A 24,740-nucleotide genomic window follows, 5' to 3' on the forward strand; every position below is an offset into this window, starting at 1 on the left:
TTCTTTCTTTCTTTCTTTCTTTCTTTCTTTCTTTCTTTCTTTCTTTCCCTCTTCCTCGCTCTCTATTCTTTCTCGCTCTTCCTCCCCACCTCCCTCTTTCCTTCCCAACCTATTTCTTCACTTTGAATTTTACATTCAATTTGATCTCTGTTCACTGCGGTTGGGGAGGCACTGTGTCAAGTTTTTGGCTTTAAAATTCCCTGTTTTACTTTTTGTTTATTTATTTGCTAGGCAATGGGGTTAAGTGACTTGCCCAGGGTCACACAGCTAGTAAGTGCCAAGTGTCTGAGCCCGGATTTGAACTCAGGTCCTCCTGACTCCAGGGCCAGTGCTCTATCCACTGTGCCACCTAGCTACCCCCATGCTGCTATTTTTATCTGGTTGTCTTGCAAGTTTTTGGTGCTTCCAAAGTGGTGTCAGCCTGGGAGAAGTATGCCCCTGCCATCCTGGTCTGTGCTCTGGTCTTTAATCAGGAAATTGCCCTGCTTCCTTGCAGCCACAAGAACTGGCACTTCTTTTGGTTCTGGAATTCTAACTAGGTCCCCTCCTCTCCTGCAGCTACAAGTGCTAGTGCTCTTCTCCACCCCAGAACAGTTACCAGGGTACTTGTTCTGTTGTGACTAGTCACATGTGCTCCTCTCTGATCTGGAACTGTGACTCAGAACTGCTTATTGGCAATAAGATTGCCAATCTGTGTCAGTTGCATCCAATGCAAAAGATCCCCTGCAATCTCTTTCTGATCAATTATCTGACCCCCACTCCCCTCACCATCTCTGGACTGAGAGCTCCTGAAGCTGCTGCTGCTGCTATTGAAGCTGCCTCCAAAGCCCCACGTACCGTGTTCCTACTGTGCTCTGGGCCTTTGCCTACCACGGTGTTACAAATCTCTCCTGTGTACCTCTTAAGTCATGTTAGCCTATATAACTGTCTTCCTCTGACCTTTTGTTGGCTCTGCCACTGCAAAATTTTATTTGAGGCTTTATTTTCAATTAAAAAATAAATTTAATAAAGTTAATCTAATTTAAAGTTTATTTTAAAAAAATGTTTGGAGGAGAATGTTGGGAATTTCATCTGGGTCCCAGCCTATACCCTGCCATCTTCACAACTCTTGATATTTTCTATCATGATTTTACAAAGACATCTTTCACTATTTTTCTTGGAAATACTGGGGGGAAGTAATAAAAACTAGCATCATTTTTATTGCTTAAGTTCATAAACATTCCCTATCAAATTGTACTTATACAGTTATTATCAGACCACCAAGAAGCAGAAAAATGTCCCATATTCCAGTTCAATTGATTGAATCTCTGATTCTCAGTTAGGCAGTACTCTCCCCATTCTCTGTGCATTGGCTCAGCTTATTCCCAAGTGTCCTCCCTCTCTTTCTTCCTTATTTTAATTCTTACCCTTGCTTAAGATTTGACCCTACTGCACTTTTTCCCTGGTCCTATTAGCCTATACTGATCTCCTTTTCTTGGACATTAAATAGTCCTTTGTCTTCCAGTTGTAATGCATTTATTGTAAGCTATTAAGTATTCAGTAGAATGTAATCTCATTGAAGGCAGGTACAGTTTTTCATTTTTGTCTTTGTATCCATACTACCAAGTCTGGTGCCTTTCACGTAGTAGGTACTTAGAGAATTTGTTGAATTAAATACTCACCTTCTTCCAAACAGCTTCACCAGCTGTGTATCTCTCTCAGTTCCCAGCATAATGACTTGCACACAGTAGGCAGCTAATGTGTATATATATATATATATATATTTTATTTTTAAATGTACAAAAAGATGTCTCATTGTAAACATTCAGGACCCCAAGTAAGTATGTTTTGACATGATGAACTAGTCTCATAATCACAAAGCAACAGCAAAATATTAAAAACAAATGTAGAGAACAAAATGTGCTTCATTATTAAGGTGGAGCTGTAGTGTTATTGTGGTTTGGGATCTGATGAAAAACCTTACTCTTTGACCCTTTTCTAAGCAAAAGCAATTTCAGATTGCTAGGGGGATTTATACCTTTAAAAAATTCATTGAAAAGTGAACCATTAGGAAAAATAAAAAAAAAACAAACAAACAACTTTCTATTTCTTGCCCTAGTGCAGTGAGTCTAATTAAACCTAAGCTAGAATATGGAGATAGAACATATTGAACCCATGGAAACATCCAAGCCCCCCATAAATTCCTGTGCAAAACAATTCCAACACAGCGGGGAAAATCAGTGCTTATTTTCACAAGTACCTTTTGAATTCCTGCTGGAGACTCCAACACATTGTTCTCTGATCCATTTCTTCGGTTTATCATTCGCCACATTTGGGAATACATACTATCCCTCTCGAAAGGATTCATCCCCTTCATGCGTACATGCTCATAGACTGCAGAGTCCAAGACAGTGCCATAAGGAATATCTGTTTGCTTTGAAAGATCCTGGAGAGACCTTTATTGTTGGGAGAGAAGAGACATGGGACAAATGAGACTCTGTTTTCAAGCAAGCTAAAATAGGGGGTTAGAGGCAAGTTTATGCAATATATGTGAAGACAATTGTCAAAATCCTTGGTTTGTTTGTTTGGTTTTGGAAAAAAAATGGTGCAAATTATGGGAACTGTTTTTATATTTGTAACTAAAAGGAGAACGAACAGTATAGGCAATGATTTTAAACAATAATCACTTTTTTCAGAAGAGAAAGTTTTCTGGTTTCTACAACAAACTAAATTAGATGACAGCTAGGTAATAGCTTGAGGTAATTTAACCTTCTGCTGTATTTTACCAGAGCGTAGGCTGAAAGGTGAAAGTTTAAAAAAAATTTTATTTCAATATTGCTGCAAAACACTATATGAAGGCCCCAGTTGGGATGATGAAGACAACCCAGTAGAGAGCATTTTTTTGCAATTTTGTTTCATATAAAAAACATGTTTTCAGCTAGAGTATATACTTATTTCATACAAGAGCTCAAAATCATGCTCCGGGGAAACATGGTAATATAATTTCCAGTTAACTGGTGCCTTTTGTTTTATTTTTTTTTTTAATGACCTCTAAGTGGTTTCTACATTATATTTGCTCTAGTAATTTTTTTAAAGATGATCTCCTCCCTATGTACTTGTTACAGGTATATGAAAGGAAAGTGAAATGGAAGTAAATATTTACAATTTTCTTGCTCTTAGAGTTTAACATATCAACACTTTGGAATAAACCATTTTGTGGCAGATGTGAACCACCTGCCTTAGTTTACCTAAACTAGTACACTTAGTCATAATCAGGCAGTCAATCCAAGTGGCAGGCCCTGAGCTAAGTACTGAGACACAGAGAAAAATGCATGAATTATTCATTGGATTGTTTAAGGTTTCTGAAAAATTATTATGCCATGACTAACTATGAGAACACATTCAAACTTTGCTAATACTGATTAGGAATATTTCAAGCATTCAGCTTTAATGGTTGACCTTTGGGCTTAAATGTAAATATTAGGTAACCAGTGTTAAGTTTATTTTTTTTTCTTTTTTCTTTTCTGGGTATGAAAGCACAGCACTATGAAGCTGGCAACCCTTTTTTTAAAATACAGTAACTTCCTCAAGGTACAAATGGTCCCTAGGCAATGAGATTCATCTGGTAAATACTCCTAATCTCTTTCCTTAGAATTTCTAGATTAAAGTGATTAGTGATTTCCTGAGACTTTTATTCCTTACAGTTTGCAGTGGAATATGAACAGAGGGGGAGGGAATAATCTTATGGGTCACAAAATGATCCCTAGGCAATGAAGTCCACCTGATTAATACTCCTGACCCCTTCCTTGGAATTTTGAGATGGAAATGACTTCTGATTTCCTGACAGACTAATCCCTCACAGTCTTCATTGGGAAATGAAAAGAGGGGGAGGGAATTCTCTCATGGGCTACCAGTCCTCATGGTTTGAGGGAAAATTAGTTTCCATGTATATTCTCTAGCTTTGAAGCTAATTTCATTATTTGCAAAACGTAAACTAAAGTGACACTTCATATAAATAATGAAAATCAAAGAGGAGTGATAAAATAAGCTAGTCTTGGATGGGCTACAAATCTATACCCTTCTGTGAGGGCAGGTGCTCCTAGGATAAGCCATAACTATTTTGTTATATTGCTTCAATAAGAATTTTGTTTCCAAAAAACAATTTATTGCATATTCTCTGTTATTTGGAATGGTGAAAGAGAACATATCAAATATTAACATTTTAACGCATTTCCTACTGTCTGGTAAAGTGAAAAGAAGAATCATTATTTTTTAAAAAATAATTCAAGTGCCATCCACAGATAGCTGTGTATGGTTATGCTGGAACCAGACATATCAGGGTTGCAAGAAACCATGTTCGGGTACGTTAGGATCTCTGCCAATATAAGACTGTCCATTTGCTGCCTAGATATTATTCAGAAATTAACAAACTGCATAATGACTATACAGAAGGCTTTCATTTGGTGAAGTTAATATTACATATGTACGTGTGTGTGTGTGTGTATGGGGGGGTATTTTAAGGATATTTTATTACACATGTATTTAATCATCACTTGACCCAAAATTTTAATATGTTACCCTTTTCTCAGCTTTTTACACTGCCTCCACCAAATCTGACACGAAATCATGTTATGGAAACTGTGATATCAACATCAATCTTCTGGGAAATCTTCTGATATCATAAAATGTCAAATTTTGACTTTATCTAAGGGTAAGAACACAAGGCAGCATTACTGGTGAAGGTTAGACTTCCTCATAAAGAGGTCAGAAATGCTAAAGCACAGGATCAGAGAAGTTCAGAGTTATATGGGACCTCAGAGAGCATCTTATTCAACCTGACCTGAGCAAGAATTCCCTTACATCAGTCCTGGGGTCAATCCATTTTTGTTTTGCTCAAAGACCTCTAGGGACAGGAAACCCACTACGTTCCAGATCAACTCATTCAACTGTTGGATAACTGTTAGGAAGTTTCTCATTATAAATTTAGTAGTCCTGTAAGAATTTTATCAGGTTTGCTGTAAGTGTGAATTTTATCAGGAATGAGCTGAAGCTAAGGATTAAAAAAAAAGAGCTTTGTTATGTTTAAGCCATTTTGGAAGGTAAAGGGAGGATACAGAAAGGGCAGGATCATTGCTCAGGGAGCAAATGATGACAACTGATGATGGAGAGAAGGGAGACCTAATTAATTTTTACTTAGTTCTGTTTTATCCTCCTAGGAAAATGATCTTTGAACTGGAAAGGACAGAAGAAAAATGGCCAATACTTGATCCTCAAGATAATTAAGGACATAGTATGAGAGTAAGTAACTGCTCCAAGAGTGAAATGGATCTAGTCTTTGGGAATGACATCCTAGAGGACTGGGAGAACTGGCAGATGTGTTTGCTGAGCCACTGTCAGGGATATTTGAAAGATCATAGAGAATGGAATTAGAGAGAGACTTGGAGAAGGGCAAATATGCACAATTTTAAAAAAAGAAGAGATAAGAATAAAGTGAGAAACTATAGGCCAGTGCTCTTGAATCTGATTTGTGGCAAGATTCTAAAATTGACTATTAACATGACGGTAATGAACATTTAGAAAACTATGTGGTGATACCAAAGAGCCAACACGACTTCATCAAGAAAAGATCATGCCAGATTAATCCTGTTTCCTTTCTTGACAGCATTATAAGCGGTACTAAAAAAAGTCAAGAGACTGCTATAGAGTTTATCTGGATGCTAGCAATAGTTTCACAAATTCTCATGCTATTTTTTATATAAAAACTAGAGAAGTAAGGGCTAAATAAAATGAGGTTGATTAGGAACCATACCCAAAGAGTAGCCATTAATAGCTTGATTAAATTGGAAGGAGGTTTTCAGAGAAGTGTTCCAGAGATGTGCTAGTGGACTTAGGCTTTTCATAATTTTTTTAATCAATGAATTGGATAAAGGCATTGATGCATGCTTATCAGATCTTCGGGTAACACAAAAATAGTAAGAATAGTACACACTAGAATAACATGATTTCTGTCTTCAACTATTTAAATGCTTTCATCTAGGAGAAGGATTTAACTTGTTCTATTTAAGTCTAAGGGTTATAGAGTCATAGTGAGAAGCTGTAGAGAGGCCAATTTTGGCTAAATATAAGTGAAAAATTCTTTACATTTAGAACTGCCCAAAAGCTTATCTGTAAAAATTAAGATTGTGATATCTGTAGTAGTTACCTTACAGGGTCATTACAAGGATCAAATGAGATAATGTTTTGTAAAAGTGGTTTGCAAACCTTAAAACATCATTTAAATGTCAGTTTGTATTATTGTTATAAAAATGGAATAGGCTTTCTCAGTAGGCAGGTGTCCCATTAGTGGATGATAACTTCTCAAGGAATATTGTAGTATGTCATTAATACTGCATATCATAGTTTTCTGGGTATGTGATTTATCCCTTAAGTAGACTACCAATGAATAGGTATTATTCTGAATTTCCATCTCCCTCAGCACCTAACAGGGCTCTGTGTACAGCAGCTGCTTAACACATTTGAATAAATGAAAGGACAAATGACTTTTGAGTTATTTTCCAACTCTGTGATTCTGATATATGGTCTCAAGAAAAGTTATAGTCTGATTGACTCATCATTTTTCCATTTTAACATACCAAAGATAGCATGGAAAGTGAGAAAACCAGAAAGACCAAAGCAAAAGGAAGTGTATGCAAACAGCTTATTGCCAGAGGAGAGAACCATGCTTTAAAAACCTGAAACAGAAAACAAGTCCCATTGGTTGCAAAATAACAATTTTGATTCTTATAAGGTTTTAGAGTCTGATCATAAGTCCCTAAAATTAATACCATTGTAATTGGAGTTTTCTAAAAAAAAAAGCCATTGCTGATGGTTGATTACAAATCAATGAGAATCAGCAGTATGGTATCATGACTTTAATAAATATAAGAGGAAAAGGGGCTGAATCAGTGATGTCTGGTCCCTTCTTTACAACTCACAGTCTTAAAAAGCTACCCGGGGCACCAAGAGATTAAATGCCTTATACAGAGTCACTTAGGATGTGTCAGAGGGAGGGCTTCAACCTAAATCTTCTTGGCTTTAAGGTCAATTCTATCCATCATGCCAAGCTGCTTCTCTATACAGCACAAATATAATATTGGGATATATAAACAGATCTATCATTCATTTTGAGAATGTTCCCTTGACACATACCGGCTATTTGTCCCTGGGTAAGTCACTTAACCTCTCATCTCTCTAAGATTATCATTTTTAGAGAAGGTACTAACCTGCCAATCACTGGCATAGGGAGCTTTGAGTCCTGCTTCTGACGTATATTAGCTGTGTGACCAAGGACAGATTAAGCTTTCTATGTCCCAGACAACAATCTGTAAGTCTATAAGTTGCAAGACAAGCTATTGATCTACATTAGTGTAGGAAATTTCCATATAAGGAACTCCTTACATCAATGAAATCCAAGGTTGTCTCCCTCCCCAAATGACTAAAATTACTAGAAAAATAAGTGAAATTATTAAAATCCTTTAAAATATTATTATTATTATTATTATTTTGCAGTTGGTATTGTTAAAAGGGCAGATAGGTGGCACAGTGGATAGAATGCTGGGCCTAGAGTCAGGAAGACCTGAGTTCAAACCCAGACTTGGACATTTCACAAGCTATGTGACCCTGGTCAAGTCAATTAACTGGCTCAGTTTCCTCTTCTGTAAAATGAGCTGGAGAAGGAAATAGCAAACTACTCCAGTATCTTTGCCAAGAAAACCCCAAATGGGGTGACGAAGAGTTGGACATTGCTCAAACAACTGATTAACAACAAAAATTGCATTTGTCTCTCTCCCATCCTGCCCCTAATCCTCCATTCTTTCTTGTTTTCCTAGGACACTACCACTCCTCCAATCATCCAGGTTTATAAACAGTCATCCTCATCTCTTTCCTCTCTGTCACCTTGTGAATCCAGTGCCCAAGTTTTGCCAATGATACTTTAACAATATACACTGCATGCTTCCCCTCATCTTCACTTATACCATAACCACAGTAATTCACATCCTCATCACTTCTCACTAGGACTATAGCTTTCTAATCCATTTCTCTGAATCTAGCCCCTCCCTTCTCCCATTCATTCTCCAGATAACTGCCAGATTAGTATTCCTAAAGCACATTTTAAAGATGTTACTTCCCTGCTCAAGAATGCTCAAATTTTCTCTCTTATTTTATGGATGAAATAAAAACCCTCTGTTTATCAATGTCTTTAACAAGCTCTCTCTATCCTATTTTCCCATGGTTATTGCACATTCTTCTTCTTCATGAGCACTGCATTTCTGCCCGAATTGCCTATGTTCATTTCTCCATTCCATCAACCATCTTTGTGTCTTTCCACAGGCTATCCCACATGCCTATGATGTACCCCCTCATCACCTCTGCCTCATGGAATCCTTGGCATCTTTCTAAACTCAGTTTAGGTGCCACCCGCTAGAGCAGGGACTCTTAATCCAGAGTCCACAGATGATCTAGGGATAGATTTCAGGAGGCTCATGAACTTGGATGGAAAGAATACATCTTTATTTCAATGTAATAGGTTTCTTTTTTATTCCTATATATTTTGTGCATTTACAAACATTATTCTGAGACTAATGGTCCGTAGGCTTTGCCAGACTGCCAGAGGAATTCACAACACACAAAAGGTTAAGAATTCCTTTACTAGAGTAAATTTATTCTGACATTCCTAGTTGCTCATACCAGAAATTGCTTTTTATCTATTTTGTATGTGTTTTATATTGAATTTTCTCTGGGCATATAATGTTCTACTAGAAAACAAAACAAAACAAAACATAAGCCTCTTGAGGTCAGGGGCTTTTTTGTGGTTGTTTTTGTATTACCAGTTTCTAGCATAAAACCTAACACATTGTTAGTGCTTATTAAAGGTATTAATGAGTTAATGGTCTTTAAAATAACAATTCACGTTTATATAATACTGTTCATCTTACAAAGAATTTTCCTTATAATAATCTTTTATGATTATGATTATGATTATTGTATAAGTATTATAATCCTCACTAGAAAGAAGATGAACTCTATGAGGCTCATACAAGTTAAGTGATTTTCCTAGAACCACAAAAGTAAGCTGAGTCAGAGCTACAGGTCTCCTGACTCCAAATCCAGTGGTCAGCAATCTAAACTAGTTTAAAATTAAGCCTGACATTTTGTATTAAAATCTAGGTTTTCCTCCATATCTGACATGTGATTTTAGACTTCTCTGCTTGCTCACAGCTGTTAATGGTAATAGATCTCTCTAGCTCCATGAGCCCACTAGGAACTCTTTAAATAGACATTAGGAAAGTTATTACTTTTGATTCAACAAATATTAAATATCTATAGCCAAAACACTGAGCTGGGTTTCAAGCTGGTCTGAGGAAGACTAAACTTCTGGTATCCCAGCATAATTTGTCCCCAGTTTGAGGGAATGATATCTTTTGAAAAATAATTTTATTGGTTTGTGTCTTTTGAATGACTTATATAACCTAAATCATCTACCCCCCTCTACCTCTGCAAAGTTAATATAACAAAAAAATTTTAAAAAGGGGAAATACAGTTTAGAAAAACAAAATAAGATATCAAAAGAGCCCAACATTATGTGCATGTTCCACACCCTTAGTCTTCTACTTCTACAAAGAAGTAGGGAGAAGTGCCTTCTAATAACTCATCTTTGGGGTCAAACTTAATCATAATTTCATGCCACTCAGTTTATTGTGTTGATTTTTCCCCATTTACTTTGTTGTAGTTATTAAGCATATTATTTTTCTATTTCTGTTTTCTATTTCACTTTGCTTCAGTTCATGTGTCTTTCTATGCTTCTCTGTATTCTCTGTATCTTCTTTTTTTCTTATAACAATAAAATTCTATTACATTCATGTGACATAATGAATTTAACCATTTTTCTAATCCATAGGCATCTATTTTATTTTCAGTTCTTTACTATTATAAAAAGTGCTACCATAAATATTTTGATACATATGGGCTTTTTTTTAACCTTTCTGGGATATTTCCCAAGTGGAATCTTTATGTTAATGGGTATAGGCATTTTAACCATTTTCATTGCATAGTCAAATACTTTCTCCCATTATTCCCTGAAAGAATGGGTCAATCTATTCTCCTATCCACTTATATTTATTCTACCTATTAACTTGGTATATTTATGAACCAAAATACTTTTCCCAGCCCACCACTCCCCCATATGTTGTCTTTCCCTTTTAGATTTTAAGCTCCTTGAGGGAAGAGACTCTTTTTACTTTTGTTTTTGAATCTCAGTTCTTAGCACAGCACTTAGCATCACACAATCTTCAAATATTTTTCCTTCCATCCATCCTTCCATCCATCATTCCTTCCCTCTTTTCTTCCTTCTTCCCTTTGTTCCTTTCCTCTTTTCTTCCTTCCTCCATCCCTCCCTTTGTTTTCCTCTTTCATAATTTTTTTTGACAGTTCGTCTCCTCAAGGAGCTTACACTTTAGTATGAGAAGACAACACATAAATAGAGCTTCAAAGCAAGGGGAATGAAAGTACCTAGAACAGGATGTGGGTTTTTTAAATTTCTTTTTTCTTTTCTTTTCTTTTTTTTGCTAGGCAGTGGGGTTAAGTGACTCGCCCAGGGTCACACAGCTAGTAAACGTCAAGTGTCTGAGGCCAGATCTGAACTCAGGTCCTCCTGACTCCAGGGCTGATGCTCTATCCATTGTGCCACCTAGCTACCCCAATGCTTGTTTGTTTTGTTTTATCTTGTTTGGGCTAGGTAATGGGGTTAAGTGACTCATCTAGGGTCACACAGCTAGTAAGTATCAAGTGTCTGAGGCCACATTTGAACTCAGGTCCTCCTGATTCCAGGGCCCACGCTCTATCTACTGTGACACCTAGCTGCCCCAGGATGTGGTTTTAAAGTCCAAAAAATCAGGAACAAGGCCCTGAGGAGAAATATTTCAAAGTAAGGAGGTCCCAGGTGCTCAGGGAAGTTCCAGGACAGTTTCATCTTTAGCAGCAAAGAAGATGTGGTTTTGAAATCCATGAAATCAATAATGGGGCCAGAAGGGTAATGAAGGGATTGCTTCATGGGTAGAAGGTTGCATTAGATGATGTCTGAGTTCTGTTCCCATTCCAATTTCCAACTCCCCAAATTCTACACTTATTATTAAGGGTATTTGGGGGTCAGGAGTCTTCTGAGTGTCAAAAGATTACACCTGTTAAAAGTAACTTATCTGTTACATTAATGAAGCTATTGCACCCATCCATCCTTTACCCCTCAGGGACAATACGTTGAAAGGATAGCACTTGATATACTGTATCTTGCATTACTGCCTTATGCCCTTCCAAAGACAGCTATTTTTTGTTCTCTCTCACATTGTTCTGATTTGGATTCCTACGAAAACCCCCTTTTTTTTTCAACATTTACTTCCACAAGATTTTGAGTTCCAAATTTTCACCCCATCTCGCCCCTCCCCCACCCCCAGATGGCATGCATAAAAGGGTTGCACAAATGGGAATGATATTTTTTTTAACCAGAAAACAGAATATTTGCCATAGCACTGGACGTGTTTGTGATGGGATTGAGGAGTATTGTAGATGACAAGTTAACTTGATAAAAAGGAGAAAAAAGTAGAAACAGAAAGTCTACTCTTACCCCTTGATCATATTTCTCTGAGAGGTCTATCAACTGATATGAGTCAATCTCCTAACTATGGGTGAATAATCATTGTAGAGAGTATCTGCTAATGGGCTAAAAGTTTTATTTTAAGGCAGCCTTGGAAATTTCCCTTATAATAAAATCAGCTACAAAATCTTCATTGGAACTATGGAGGGCTTCTTGAAAATGTAAAAACAGGGGCAGCTAGGTGGTGCAGTGGACAGAAGACCAGCCCTGAAGTCAGGAGGACCTGAGTTCAAATGTGGCCTCAGATCAAACACTTGACAATTACTATCTGTGTGACCCTGGGCATCGCTTAACCCCAATTGCCTAAAAAGAAAAAAAAAGAAAATGTAAAAACCAAACAAAGCAAAACCATAAAGCAAAATGAACATGTGGTTGAACAAAAGGGTTCAAGCAAGGCAATTTAGCTCATGATTATGATAGACCTTGAGCCAGTCATTCTGGAGTGTGGTCATGATGTCAAGAACCAGCGCTGTTCCTGTTGAGATAGACTTTGTCCAGTAGTAAACCTCAAGTAGAAAAAGAGCCAAGGAGGTCTACCAGGAGGGAGAAAAGGTTGAAAGAAAAAGGTTGAACTTGTCATTTTGAAGGAGGTAGACTAAGTAACTCTGGTAAATATAAAAGTAAAAGATTTCAGGTGGATAAAGGAACTGAATAGCTCCAGAACCCAGGCAAGGCGGTTTCTGCACAGAGAGCCCTTTGAATACAAAATCCAGAATGTGCTTATGTAGCCAGGGTTTTAGCCCTCCAAAACTTTGCTTCTGGGTGGTTGGGTTACAAGGAGTACCAGGAAATACAGATGTTCTACGCTTAACAGCAGAGAGTAGATCAAATGAGATACTATTGGTAAAGCTCTAAGTACAGGGCTGGTACATAGTAGGTTCTCTCAATAAACGCTTGTTGCTTCTCACACACTCTCCATATAGATTAATGCTTAGATAGAAAAATCATGCTGTAACAACACAATTCAAATTAAAAAGGAGGGAATTTTCAGAAGAAAATGTATTGTTCTGTGCTAGTTTTATGATGAGTGTCATGTGGTGGAAATAATACAGCTTTTCTTCATTTTAACTACTCATTTTTCAGTCTTTTATAACTTATTCTTACTTTTTTGTTCTTTGTTCAGTCATTTAGTCTTTTCGGCCTCTTCGTGACCCTGCAGACCAAAAGTCCAATGGGGTTTTCTCCGAACAGATGCTAGAATGGTTTTCTATTTCCTTCTTTAGTTTCATGCTGGTAGGGTTAAGTGACTTGCCTAGGATCACACAGCTAGTAAATGTTTGAGGTCTGATCTGAGCTCTGGTTTTCCTGATTCCAGGCTCTATCCACTGTGCTACCTCGCTGCTTAATAAATACCAAGTAACATGAGCATTTCCATAGATAAAGCAATAAATAAAAAGATTGTACATGTAGTTGTAAATAATTATTACATATATCTTGCTTTTCTTTTAAAGTATGTAATAAATTTAATATTATTTTTAAAGCTAGCTTGCTTGTCTGTGTTTCTTACTGACTTTCCTTTTGTTCTATTCATTTAAAAGATGTTTCAATGACAGTTTTTTCTTACTTTTCTTAATTTTTTTTCCTTTGGCAACCTTAGAGCTAGTCCTTCTCCTTACCTCTACCTCATTTTAAAGAAAGAAGACCAAAACCCTTTTAACATAAATGCAGATTCAAGCAAAGCAAATTACCACATTGGTCATGCTCCAAAATGGATTAGGTCATTCTACTCATCACTTTTCTATCACGAGGTGGCCAGCATGTTTTATCACAGATCCTCTGCAGTTTATTGCTTGTTCAGCGTTCTCAAGTCTTATTTGTTTTTTCTTTAAAATGTTGGTATTATTGTATAAATTGTTCCCTGGGTTTTACTCACTTTACTCTGCATTAGTTCATAAATATTTTATCAAGTTTGTCAGAAATCATCTATTTCATCATTTCTTAAGGTGTAATAATATTCCAATACATTTATATAACCTAATTTGCTCACCCAATCCCCAGTTAATGTATACTATGTTAGTTTCTAGGTCTTTGTTGCTACAGCAGAGCCTTCAGATATGTGTGTCTTGTGTATGTGTGGGTGTGTATGTATGTATATGTATATATATATTTTACATATTGATCCTTTTCCTCTTATTTTGACCTCTTTGGCTACAGTTGTTTGGGTATAGTAGTAACACTGAGTTTAAAGGGCCATGCACAGTTTAGTGACTATTTGGGTATAGTTCTAAATTGCCTTTCAAAATGACTAAACCATTTCACAACTAAACTAATACTATACTAGCATAATACTGTACCTATTTTCTGGAAGCCTACTAGGAACTGTCATTTTCTGTTTTTTTTTTTAATCATTTCTGCTGATGCATTACATATAAAGTGAAACCTCAATTATTTTAATTTCATTTTTTAATCATTAGATAATTTTTTTCATATGGCTGTTAGTAGCTTATATTTCTTCCTTTGAGAATTGCTTGTCCATATCCTTTGACCATTTTCTTGTTCTTATAAATTTGAGTCAATTCCTTAAGTCTTAGATATTAGACCTTTATTAGAAAAATGATATGCAGTATTTTCCCCAGTTAGCAATTTACCCTCTAATTAGTTTGCATGTGTGTGTGTTTGTGTGTGTGCAAAAATTTTTCAATTACATATGATCAAAATTGTCTATTTTATCTTATGATTCTCTTTATCTTTGGTTTGGTTTTGAACTATTCTCTCATCCAGCTAGCTATTTTCTTTTTCTTTTTCTTTTTTTTAAATTTTTTTTTTATTTTTAGTTTTCAACATTTACTTCCACAAGCTTTTGAGTTCCAAATTTTCACCCCATCTCACCCCTCCCCCCACCCCAAGATGGCATATATTCTGAATACCCCTTCCTGTAGTCTGCTTTCCCTGCTATCTCTCCCCCACTTCCCCTTCTATTTTCCTGTAGGGCAGGACAGATTTCTGTACCCCATTTCTTGTATTTCTTATTTCCCAGTTGCATGTGAAAACATTTTTTTTAAACATGTGCTTTTAAAACTTTAGGTTCCAAATTTTCTCCCTTCCTCCCTCCCCACCCACCCTCATTGCAAAGGTAAGCAACTCAATATAGGCTATACATGTGCAGTTATGCAAAACACTTCCATAGTAGACATGCGGTGAAAAATTAACTCTATTTCCCTTAATGCTATCCCACCCCCCCATTTATTCTATTCTTTCTTTTGACCCTATCCCTCCTCAGAAGTATTTGCTTCTGATTACTCCCTTTCCCAATCTGCCCTCCTTTCTATCATCCCCCTACTCTCTTGTCCCCTTCCCCTCCGATTTTCCTATAGGGTAAGACAGATTTCCATACCCAATTGAGTGTGTATGTTATTCCCTCCTTAAGTCAAATCCTATGAGAATAAGATTCACTCATTCCCTCTCACCTTCCCCCATTTCCCCTCCACTGTAAAAGCCTTTTCTTTTCTTTTTTTTGTGAGATAATTTACTCCATTCTACCTTTCCCTTTCTCTTTCTCCTAGTATAATCCTCTCTCACCCCTTAATTTTATTCTCCAGATATGACCCCTTCATCTTCAACTCACCCTGTGCCCTCTATCTATCTATCTATCTATCTATCTATCTACCTACATACATATAATTTTTTCCCTCTAACTACCCTAATACTGACAAAGGTCTCATGAGGTACAAATATCATCTTTCCATGCAGGAATGTAAACAGTTCAACCTTAATAAGTCTCTTATGATTTCTCTTTCCTGTTTACCTCTTCATGTTCCACTTGAGTCTTGTATTGGAAAGTCAAATTTTCTATTCAGCTCTGGTCTTTTCATCAAGAATGCTTGAAAGTCCTCTATTTCACTGAATGACCATTTTTTCCCCTGAAGAATTTTACTCAGTTTTGCTGGGTAGGTGATTCTTGGTTGTAATCCTATCTCCTTTGCCCTCCGGAATATTATATTCCATGCCCTGTGGTCCCTTAATGTAGAAGCTGCTAAATCTTGTGTTATCCTGATTATGTTTCCACAATACTTGAATTGTTTCTTTCTGGCTGCTTGTAATATTTTCTCCTTGACTTGGGAACTCTGGAATTTGGCTACAATATTCCTAGGAGTTTTCCTTTGGGGATCTCTTTCAGGAGGAGATCGGTGGATTCTTTCAATTTCTATTTTGCCCTCTGGTTCTAAAATATCAGGGCAGTTTTCCTTGATCATTTCTTGAAAGATGATGTCCAGGTTCTTTTTTTGATCATGGCTTTCAGATAGTCCAATCATTTTTAAATTCTCTCTCCTGGATCTCTTTTCCAGGTGAGTTGTTTTTCCAATGAGATATTTCACATTGTTTTCTAATTTTTCATTCTTTTGGATTTGTTTCACAGTGTCTTGATTTCTCATAAAGTCACTAGCTTCCTATTGCTCTATTCTAATTTTTAAGGAAGTATTTTTTTCAGTAATCTTTTGGACTTCCTTTTCCATTTGGCCAATTTTGCTTTTTAGGGCATTCTTCTCCTCATTGGCTTTTTGGACGTCTTTAGTCATTTGGGTTAGGCTATTTTTTAAGGTGTTATTTTCTTCATTATATTTTTGCGTCTCCCTTAGCAAGCTGTTAACTTGCTTTTCATGATTTTCTTGCATCACTCTCATTTCTCTTCCCAGTTTTTCTTCTACTTCTCTTACTTGCTTCTCAAAATCCCTTTTGAGCTTTTCCAAGGCCTGGGACTGATTCATATTTTTCTTGGAAGTTTTGGATGTAGGAGCTTTGACTTTGTTTTCTTCTTCTGGTTGTATGTTTTGATCTTCTTTGTCACCAAAGTAAGATAATATAGTATGATTCTTTTTGTGCTGCTTGCTCATGATCCCAACCCTTCAGCTACCATATCCACTTAGGATGGCACCGTGAATAGAATACTGGGCCTGGAATCAAGAAGACTCATCTTCCTGAGTTCAAATCTGGCCTCAGACACTTACTAGCTGTGTGGCAAGTCATTTAACACTGCTTGACTCAGTTTCCTCATTTGTAAAAAGAGCTGTAGAAGGAAATGGCAAACCACTCCAATATCATTGCCAAGAAAACCCCAAATGGGGTCACAAAGAGTCTGACTCAACTGAAAAACAAATAAAAACAGCAACAAAATATATCCATATAAATTTCTTCTCCAGGGTAAACACCACTGATTACTTTAAATGGTCTTCACCCTGGTGACCCTCTTTCAGAAACAATTTCAGATTTCACATCCTTTCTAAAATATGGCTCCACTAAGTGAACTTAGTACCTCAGATGGGAGTTCCTTTCATAGTAACTCATCCAGGTGAGCAGGCGAAGCAATGACCCAAATTTAAGATAATAATAGAAGATATCTGGGTGACCTTTGGATCTCATCAGCAGGTACATCATTCTATGGAGCAAGTCACAATCCAATCATATATTCTGATACTCTGTGTGGCTCTTTATATCCTACCAAGACTTATGCATAGGGTACCCACCTGATGATTGAGTGGCTTTCCTGAACATTTGTTAATACTGAATGGATCTCAAAGGAAACAAGTCAGCTAACTGTTTTCTCTCACTTTCACTGCCCATCTGCTTTTCCTGTCACATATCTCTCTGATGGTATTTTTTATGCCATCTACCGAGCACAATCTTTGTTGTCAATGTGTTGGTTGTTTCTTATAATCAGCATATGCCTCTTTCTTGCTCTTTAGGTAATTTGAAACTTGAATTATTTGTGGTATTCTTTGACTCACATCACTGGCAGCCTATTGACATTTAAAAAGATGGAGGGGTACCCACTTTCTTCATGGAAAACCTTGAAGGCATATATTAAGGCACTGTTTCATTCCCCTAAGGCAATGCCTTTTCTTTTCCTCCTAGTTGATTCTGGGTCCAGTCAGAAGTCTAGCGTAGGAAGGTATACTGGAAGAGGTATAGGAATAAAATTCAGGGGAGACCTAGGTTCAAATACTGAATTGTGTGTCTACAGGCAAGTCATAACTTCTCTGAGACTCAATTTCTTCATCTTTGAAATGTGAGACCATAAGGAAGATTTTTGTAAGAATCAAATGACATAATGTATATGAAGTCCTTTGTATAACTTAAAGCATTATATATATCTTAGCTATAATTAATAATAATGATAACAGCTATCATTAATGTAGCATCCATTATATATCAGGTACTTGGTTTTACTTTATGACAGGTTTTAGTTTTACAAGCATTATTTCATTTTATCCTCAGACCAATCCTGGAAAGTACATTATCTCCATTTTACAGTTGAGGAAACTGAGGCTAACTGAGGTTAAGTGATTTGCCCAGGGTCACACAGCTAATAAGTGTCTGAGGCCAGATTAGATCTCAGGTCTTCCGGACTCCAGGAAGATCTATCCACCCCACCACCTGGCTGTGTAGGTCATAAAATGAAGATCATTGTTCCACTTTGTTCTAGTCAGGTAACATCTGTTTTTCTATGTATTATGTTCTAGGAGGTATTTTGGTAAAAGTTGGAAGGGGTACGGAGCAATGAAACCAGGATGATGAAGGGTCTTTTTTTTTAATTAATATGAATTTATTAAATACTTTTTAAAAAGCTGTACACATTAGATTCATAGTTTCATGTAAAATCTTTTTTTTCTATTCTTATATATGGAAATGTTTGTTTGTCAAGTTTGGAATAATAAACTTTTTTTTTCTTTGAAGAAATTCATTTTGGCAGTTATACGGAGCCTGGATTGGGATGAAGAGAGAATTGAGATGGGCAGACCAGTTAGAAGGCTCTGAACTATGGTGGTGGCTGTGTGAATGAAGAGAAGGGGATATTTGGGGAAAGAAATGACAAGATTTGCAACTAGTTGAATATGTAGGATGAGTGAATGTGAAGAGTCAGAGGTGATACAGAGATTACAAAACTGTATGAATGGGTACCCTCAACAGGAGTAGTGAAATATGGGAAAGGGAATTATTTTTATAACTATATAAATATATCATTTAACTGTCCTGATCCTCATTTTCCTCACTTCTAAAATAGGAATAGCTCAAAGAGCTGTATTGAGGATCAGATGAGTTAATGTACATCAAATTCTTTGAAAACCTTAAAGTAGTCCACAAATGACTAGTTTGGGGACATGATAGTAATTTTTAATGTGTCTTCTATAGACTGACATTGAGCAATTAAAGGAGCTTTGGATCTGGAGTCAGAGGACTTGTGTTTGAATTCTAGCTCAGTCACTTACTACCTGTATAACACTGAGGACCTCAAGTCACCTCACCCAACTTCAGTTTTCTCTTTTGTAAAGTGAAGGAGTCAGACTTGGTGGTCTCTTCAAGTTCGAAATTCTACAATTTTATCAATGCAAAGTGGCAATCACATTATCAGATTTTTCAGAGAGATCACTTTGTAACATGTGTTAGAAGTTTCTAGAAGTTTTCAGCACATCTCTTTATCTGAGAGAAGTCATCTTTTCTTATATCTGGATAGGATGTGCAGGTTTTAATAACTATATCAAAGGAAAAGCCTTAAAAGTGAAATATATAACACAGATCAATAAGGAAAACATTTCTACTAATACCTGATTTCTATCAAAACACACCGGTGAGAACAAATTACTGTGGGGTATGCCTACATATTTTTATTTGATTTCCTAATAAATTTATTGTTGCATACATCTTAGGGATGGGAGTAATAAGCATTTTATATAGTACTTACCATGTGCCAAGTACTGTGATAAGGGCTTTAAAAAGTATGTAATTTGATCCTCACATCAGTTTTGTAAGGTAGGTGCTGTTATTTTTTATTTTTTTTATTTTATATATTTTATATTTTATATTTGGGGAAACTAAGGCAAACACAGGTTAAGTGATTTGCTTGGGGTCACACAACTAGTACATTCCTGGGGCCAGATTTGAACTCATGTCTTTGTGAATACAAGTCTAGCACTTCATCCATTGCGTCACAGCTTTTTTTTAAGCACTTTTTTCAGAGCTACATGTCTATGAATTTCTCCAAAAAACATTTCTAGAACACTTCATTGAAGTTGTGATATAAAGCCAAATTGGGAGACCTACCATATTTTATAGTGAGTAATTTCTAAGCAATATAATATGTATATCCTGGTTACCTGAAGTTAGATTCTGCTCCCATTCATTCTCTTCCAGGTAAAGAAATCCCCTTGCTATGGTCTATAAATACATCCCTTTCCATCAGCAAATCTCCTGTTTTTGGTAACTTGCCTATAGATCAGAAAGCATGAAATCTTTGAGAAAAAGCAGCCCATCTAGACAGCACAGCGGACTGTGTTTTCCCCACTCTTGTATTCCCTAAACAGCTTGGCTCTCTTCCAGCTTCTTCAGCCAGACAAGGCTTGAAATATAAGGGCTAGAATAACTGTGTATGTGTGTACTGGTATGTGGGAGTGAAAAATAAATCCATTTAAAAATTAAACGGCTGAGGCAGAGCCAAAATGTACAGGCAACAACTTAGCTGAACTCTCCCAAAATTCCCCTCCAAACAATTTAAAACTCACACCTCAAATCAAATTCTGGAATAATAGGGTCAACAAAAGGTTAGGGTGAGGCGTTTTTCTAGCACAAGACAACTTAGGAGGTTGGCAGGAGAGGTCTGTGACGTCAGGGTAGTGGTCAGACTACAGAGCATCAAACTCTGCAATAACATCAACATCAGGCCTGGGGGGAGGCTACAGTAGCAGGAGCAGCAGCTTCAGGAACATTCAGCCCAGAAATAGGAAGGGGGTCAGACAACTGGTCAGAAAGATTATGAAGGATGCTTTTCCAGCAACGCCATGATCCAAGACAAATATAAAGCGCTCATGGAGGAAATTGATATCCACATCCAGATAAAGAAATGATGGATTCTCAATGCAGATAAAAGCATATTTTTTTTTACTTGCTTCATTCTTTCTCATATTTTTTTTTCTTTGATCTGTTTCTTCTTTCACACTGTGACTAATAGGGAATTTTTTTTACATGATAGCACATGTATAAATTATATCAAACTGCTGACCATTTTCAGAAGAGGGGAGGGAGAAAAAAATTAGAACTCAAAATCTTGTAAAAATGAATGCTAAAAATTTTCTTGATATGTAACTGGAGGAAAATATTATTAAAAAAGTAGTAATTATCATTATGATCTAGTGCTGTCTAAGAAACAGAGTGGTGAATCAGTGGAATAGAGTGGGGGTTTACAATACACAGTAACAAATAACCATAATAATCTAGTGATTGATAAACACAAAGATCCCAATTTTTGGAATGAGATTATTATTTGACAAAAAACTGCTGGGAAAACTGGAAAGCTATTTGAAAGAAACTAGGTATGTGCCAACATCTCATAGTAAATACCAAGATAAGGTCCATATGGGTACACGATTTAGACATAAAGGGTGATGTCATAAGTAAACTGGGGAGCGTGGAGTAGTTTACTTGTCGGATCTATCAATAAGGGAAGGATTTATGACCAAATAAGAGATAGGAAGCATTACATGATATAAAATGGGATAATTTTGATTACATTAAATGAAAAAGTTTTCACAGAAACAAAACCAATACAAATAAGATTAGAAGGAAAGCAGAAAATTGGGGAAAATTTACAGCGTTTATCTGATAAAGGCCTCATTTCTCAAATATATAGAGAACTGAGTCAAATTCATAAGAATATGATTCATATGTGAGCAGGCTGCTTTCTGAAGAAGAAATCAAAGCTATTTATAGTCATATGAAAAAATGCTCTAAATCACTGTCATTTAGAGAAATACAAATTAAAATAACTCTGAAGTAGCGCTTTACACCTATCAGACTGTTTAATGTGACAAGAAATGAAAACAACAAATATTGGAGGGGATATGGGAAAATTGGGATATTAACCCACTGTCAGTGGAGTTGTGAACTGATACAACCATTTTGGAGAGCTATTTGGAACTATATGCCCCAAAGGGTATAAAACTGAGAGAGGAGGGAAAGGTAAGGGAAGGATGAGGAGAAGAAAAGAGAGGAGAAATAGAGGAATTTCTATTTGTGAGAATTTAATAGTTTTTTTTAGGCTTAGAGGGATAAGTAGCATGCTTGATGAAAAAGAGATGGGAATTGTAAAAGAAAAAAAAGAAGATGAGTTTTGTTGGGGCAGTTCGATGGTGCAATGGATAGAGCACTGGCCCTGGAGTCAGGAGGACCTGAGTTCAAATCCGCCCTCTGACCCATAACACTTACTAGCTGTGTGACCCTGGGCAAGTCACTTAACCCCCATTGTCTAACCAAAAAAAAAAAGAGAGAGAGAGAGAGAGAGATATGGGGGTAGGGGATCTGATTTGTTTAGAACAATTTAGCTTGTCCAGAAAGTGATCATTTTTGGAGTTGAAAGAACTTATTATGTCAAAGTTTTAGACTCCGTGAACTCAGGGTAAACGGAGCATATCACATTACTAAAGTAACTATTCCTAGCAGCCACAAATAAAATAGCAGGCAATTTTTAATTGAACTCTCACTAGAGGATGACTTTGAAAATCCAACAAACTTACAATAATTTTTTTTTCAGTAGGAAAAGCCAAATTTTGATTATATGGATATCTAACTAGCAAGGTATTTGTAGAATATAAATCTTAACAGTATTAGGTGCTTCAACAAATAGATCATTTTAACACTGAACAATGCAGAATGAGGGAAGGTTGTCTTTTTATTCAAGGTCAGCATATTTTACATCTAACCTTAAATAATTCTGCACTAAAAAGGCAGTACCTAATCAGAAGTAGGTGATAGGGAAAGGTGACGTCTTTAAATAACAGACAATTAAACTTCATTTCCATTCCTGGCAATACCCTAGGAAATATTTCTAAAGGGATGGTTAATGAACATTTAATAAGGATAGTGATCACTAATAGCGAGTGTAGCTTCTTCGAGAATAGCTTATTCCAGAGTAACCATTTTCCACCCCCCTACTTTGATTAGAGGATTGGAGGAAGGCTATCTACATAACACGTAGATGTATACCAGCAAGCATTTGACAACATTTTAGATGATATCTTTGTAGACAAGATTGAGCAATGTGAGTTAAAAGAGTACAATTAAGCACAACCATAACTAGTTGAATGGCCAGAATTTCCATCTCATCATCACTGAAGCAATGTCAGCATGAAGGGTTATTTCCAGTGGAGTGCATCAGGGAAATTTTCTGGGCTTTGTCCTACTCAACATTTTCATAATTGTCTTGGATGAAGGCATAGATGGAATATTTATCAAAATTATAGTGACACAAAGCTATGCCATATTCAATAAGCATTTAATATGTGTCATTTGAGTTTCAAGCACTGTGCTAGTCTCTGATGATATCAAGATGAAAACAGAGTAGACTTTATCCTCAAGGAGCTGTCATTCTATTGGAAGGAAATAACACGTACACATAGAAGTAAACAGAAAATAACATACAGCATAAAAATAGAGTGGTATGGAGGAAGCGGCCAAAGCTGGAGGGACATCAACATCATCAACATCATGTAGGATTTAGCTTTGATCTGTCCATCATATCAATGAAAGATGAAATGTCATGTGTGAAGAATGTGTATGATGGGCTGGGGCATAGACTGTGTGAAAGGGAAGCATTATATAATAAATCTGAAGAAGTAGGCTGAAGTAAGAGCATGCATGGAGTTAAGAGAAGAACAAAAGAGTTTGTATTTTATTCTAGTGGTAATAGGGAAGTCACTGGAGTGATCTTTTTTTGGTTTATTTTAAGCAGGGGAGTGATATGGTCACACTTGTGCTTTAGGAATAGCACAAAGACTTGTACTTTAATGACAACTATCTAGAGGATGAATTGGAAAAGAGATTATTCAGATGCAGGAAGTCCAATTAAGAGGCTATTGTAATTGTCTAATCAAAGTTGATGAGGGACAGAGCCTACCTAATTAAAAGCCAAGTTAGTAGAGAGAAGAGAGTGGGTGTGAGAGATGTTGTGAAGGCAGAATTGATGAGATTTACCAAGTAATCATAGATGTGGGATGAGAGAGTTTCTTCAGCAGACTTCTGTGACTCTTTTACTCTTAGGCCAATTCTGTTTTTTAATTTATTATTTTCTTCAGTATTTTTGTACCCCTTTTACCAAGTTGTTAGTTCTCTTTTCCTGTGCCATCTCCAGTCATTTTGACCTTTGTTTTGCCACTGGACTCTGATGACTCTGGAGGAGAAAGCAAGGCTGATGACTTTATGCAGCACTGCCTCACTCAAATCCCACTCATATGCAAGTAAGGATATCACACTTGTGATGTCATTGATCTGTTTTGAGAATGAAGGACGAACAACAATAATAAGAATTCTCTTTTCATAATTTTCTTGCTTAACTCTAATTTTCCCCCCAATTTTTTCCTCTACCACTTTTCTCTCTTGAACTCTTCCAGGAATTCTTTCTGGCTTTGAATTCAATTAATATTTTTTCTTTGAGGCTTTGCTTGTAGCTGATTTCACATTGTTGTCTTCTGACTTTGTGTTTTGCTTGTCTCTGCCACCACAGTAGCTTTTTGTAGGCAAGTTCTTTGTTGCTGTTGTTGTTTGCCCATTTTCCCAGCCTATTTCTTCCCTTTGACCTTTACGTTAATGTTGGGCTCTGCTCACTGGGGAATGGGGAGGCAGTGTGCCAAGCTTCAGGCTTTTTTGTGCTACTGTTTTCAGAGCTAGTTCTGGAAATCTGCAAGTTTTTGGTGCTTCCAAGGTGGTGAGCTCTGGGGAGAGGAGTAGTTACTGCTTTCTTGTTCTGTACTTTGATCTTTACCCAGGAAGAACCTTTGTTCTTCTTTGTCACCAGCACTATTGCTCCTCTCTTCCTTGAGGCTGTGACCAGGCCCCCTGCTCCCTTCTGACCAATCATATGTACTCCTTTCTGCTCTGGAATGGGACGCAGAACTGCTCATGGGCAATAGATTTGCCAATCAGCTCTAACTGCAATCAGTACCAGCAAAAGGTCCACTGTAATCTCTTTCTCACCAGTTATCTGACTCCTTTACTCTCTCTGGGCTAAGAAGTCCCAAAATTTCTGCTGCCGCTGTTGTGGCTGCCACCAAGGTCCACTCCTGGTGTTGCCAACACATGCATTTTGGACTGG

The 24,740-nt window shown here is 36.8% G+C and overlaps 1 protein-coding gene across 1 annotated transcript in view; it reads right to left on the bottom strand.

Annotated features, from left to right (window-relative positions):
* The window catches only part of GRID2 (glutamate ionotropic receptor delta type subunit 2), a 1,698,202-nt gene that overhangs the window by 242,046 nt on the left and 1,431,416 nt on the right, over positions 1–24,740 (bottom strand). Inside the window, exon 13 of the mRNA XM_027837543.1 lies at positions 2,240–2,435. Within this exon, the coding sequence (XP_027693344.1) occupies positions 2,240–2,435 (196 nt within the window). The remainder of the gene's footprint in view (positions 1–2,239; positions 2,436–24,740) is intronic.

Source organism: Vombatus ursinus, unplaced genomic scaffold (assembly GCF_900497805.2).
Source record: "Vombatus ursinus unplaced genomic scaffold, bare-nosed wombat genome assembly UNPS02014821.1, whole genome shotgun sequence".
Taxonomy (NCBI): Eukaryota; Metazoa; Chordata; class Mammalia; order Diprotodontia; family Vombatidae; genus Vombatus; species Vombatus ursinus.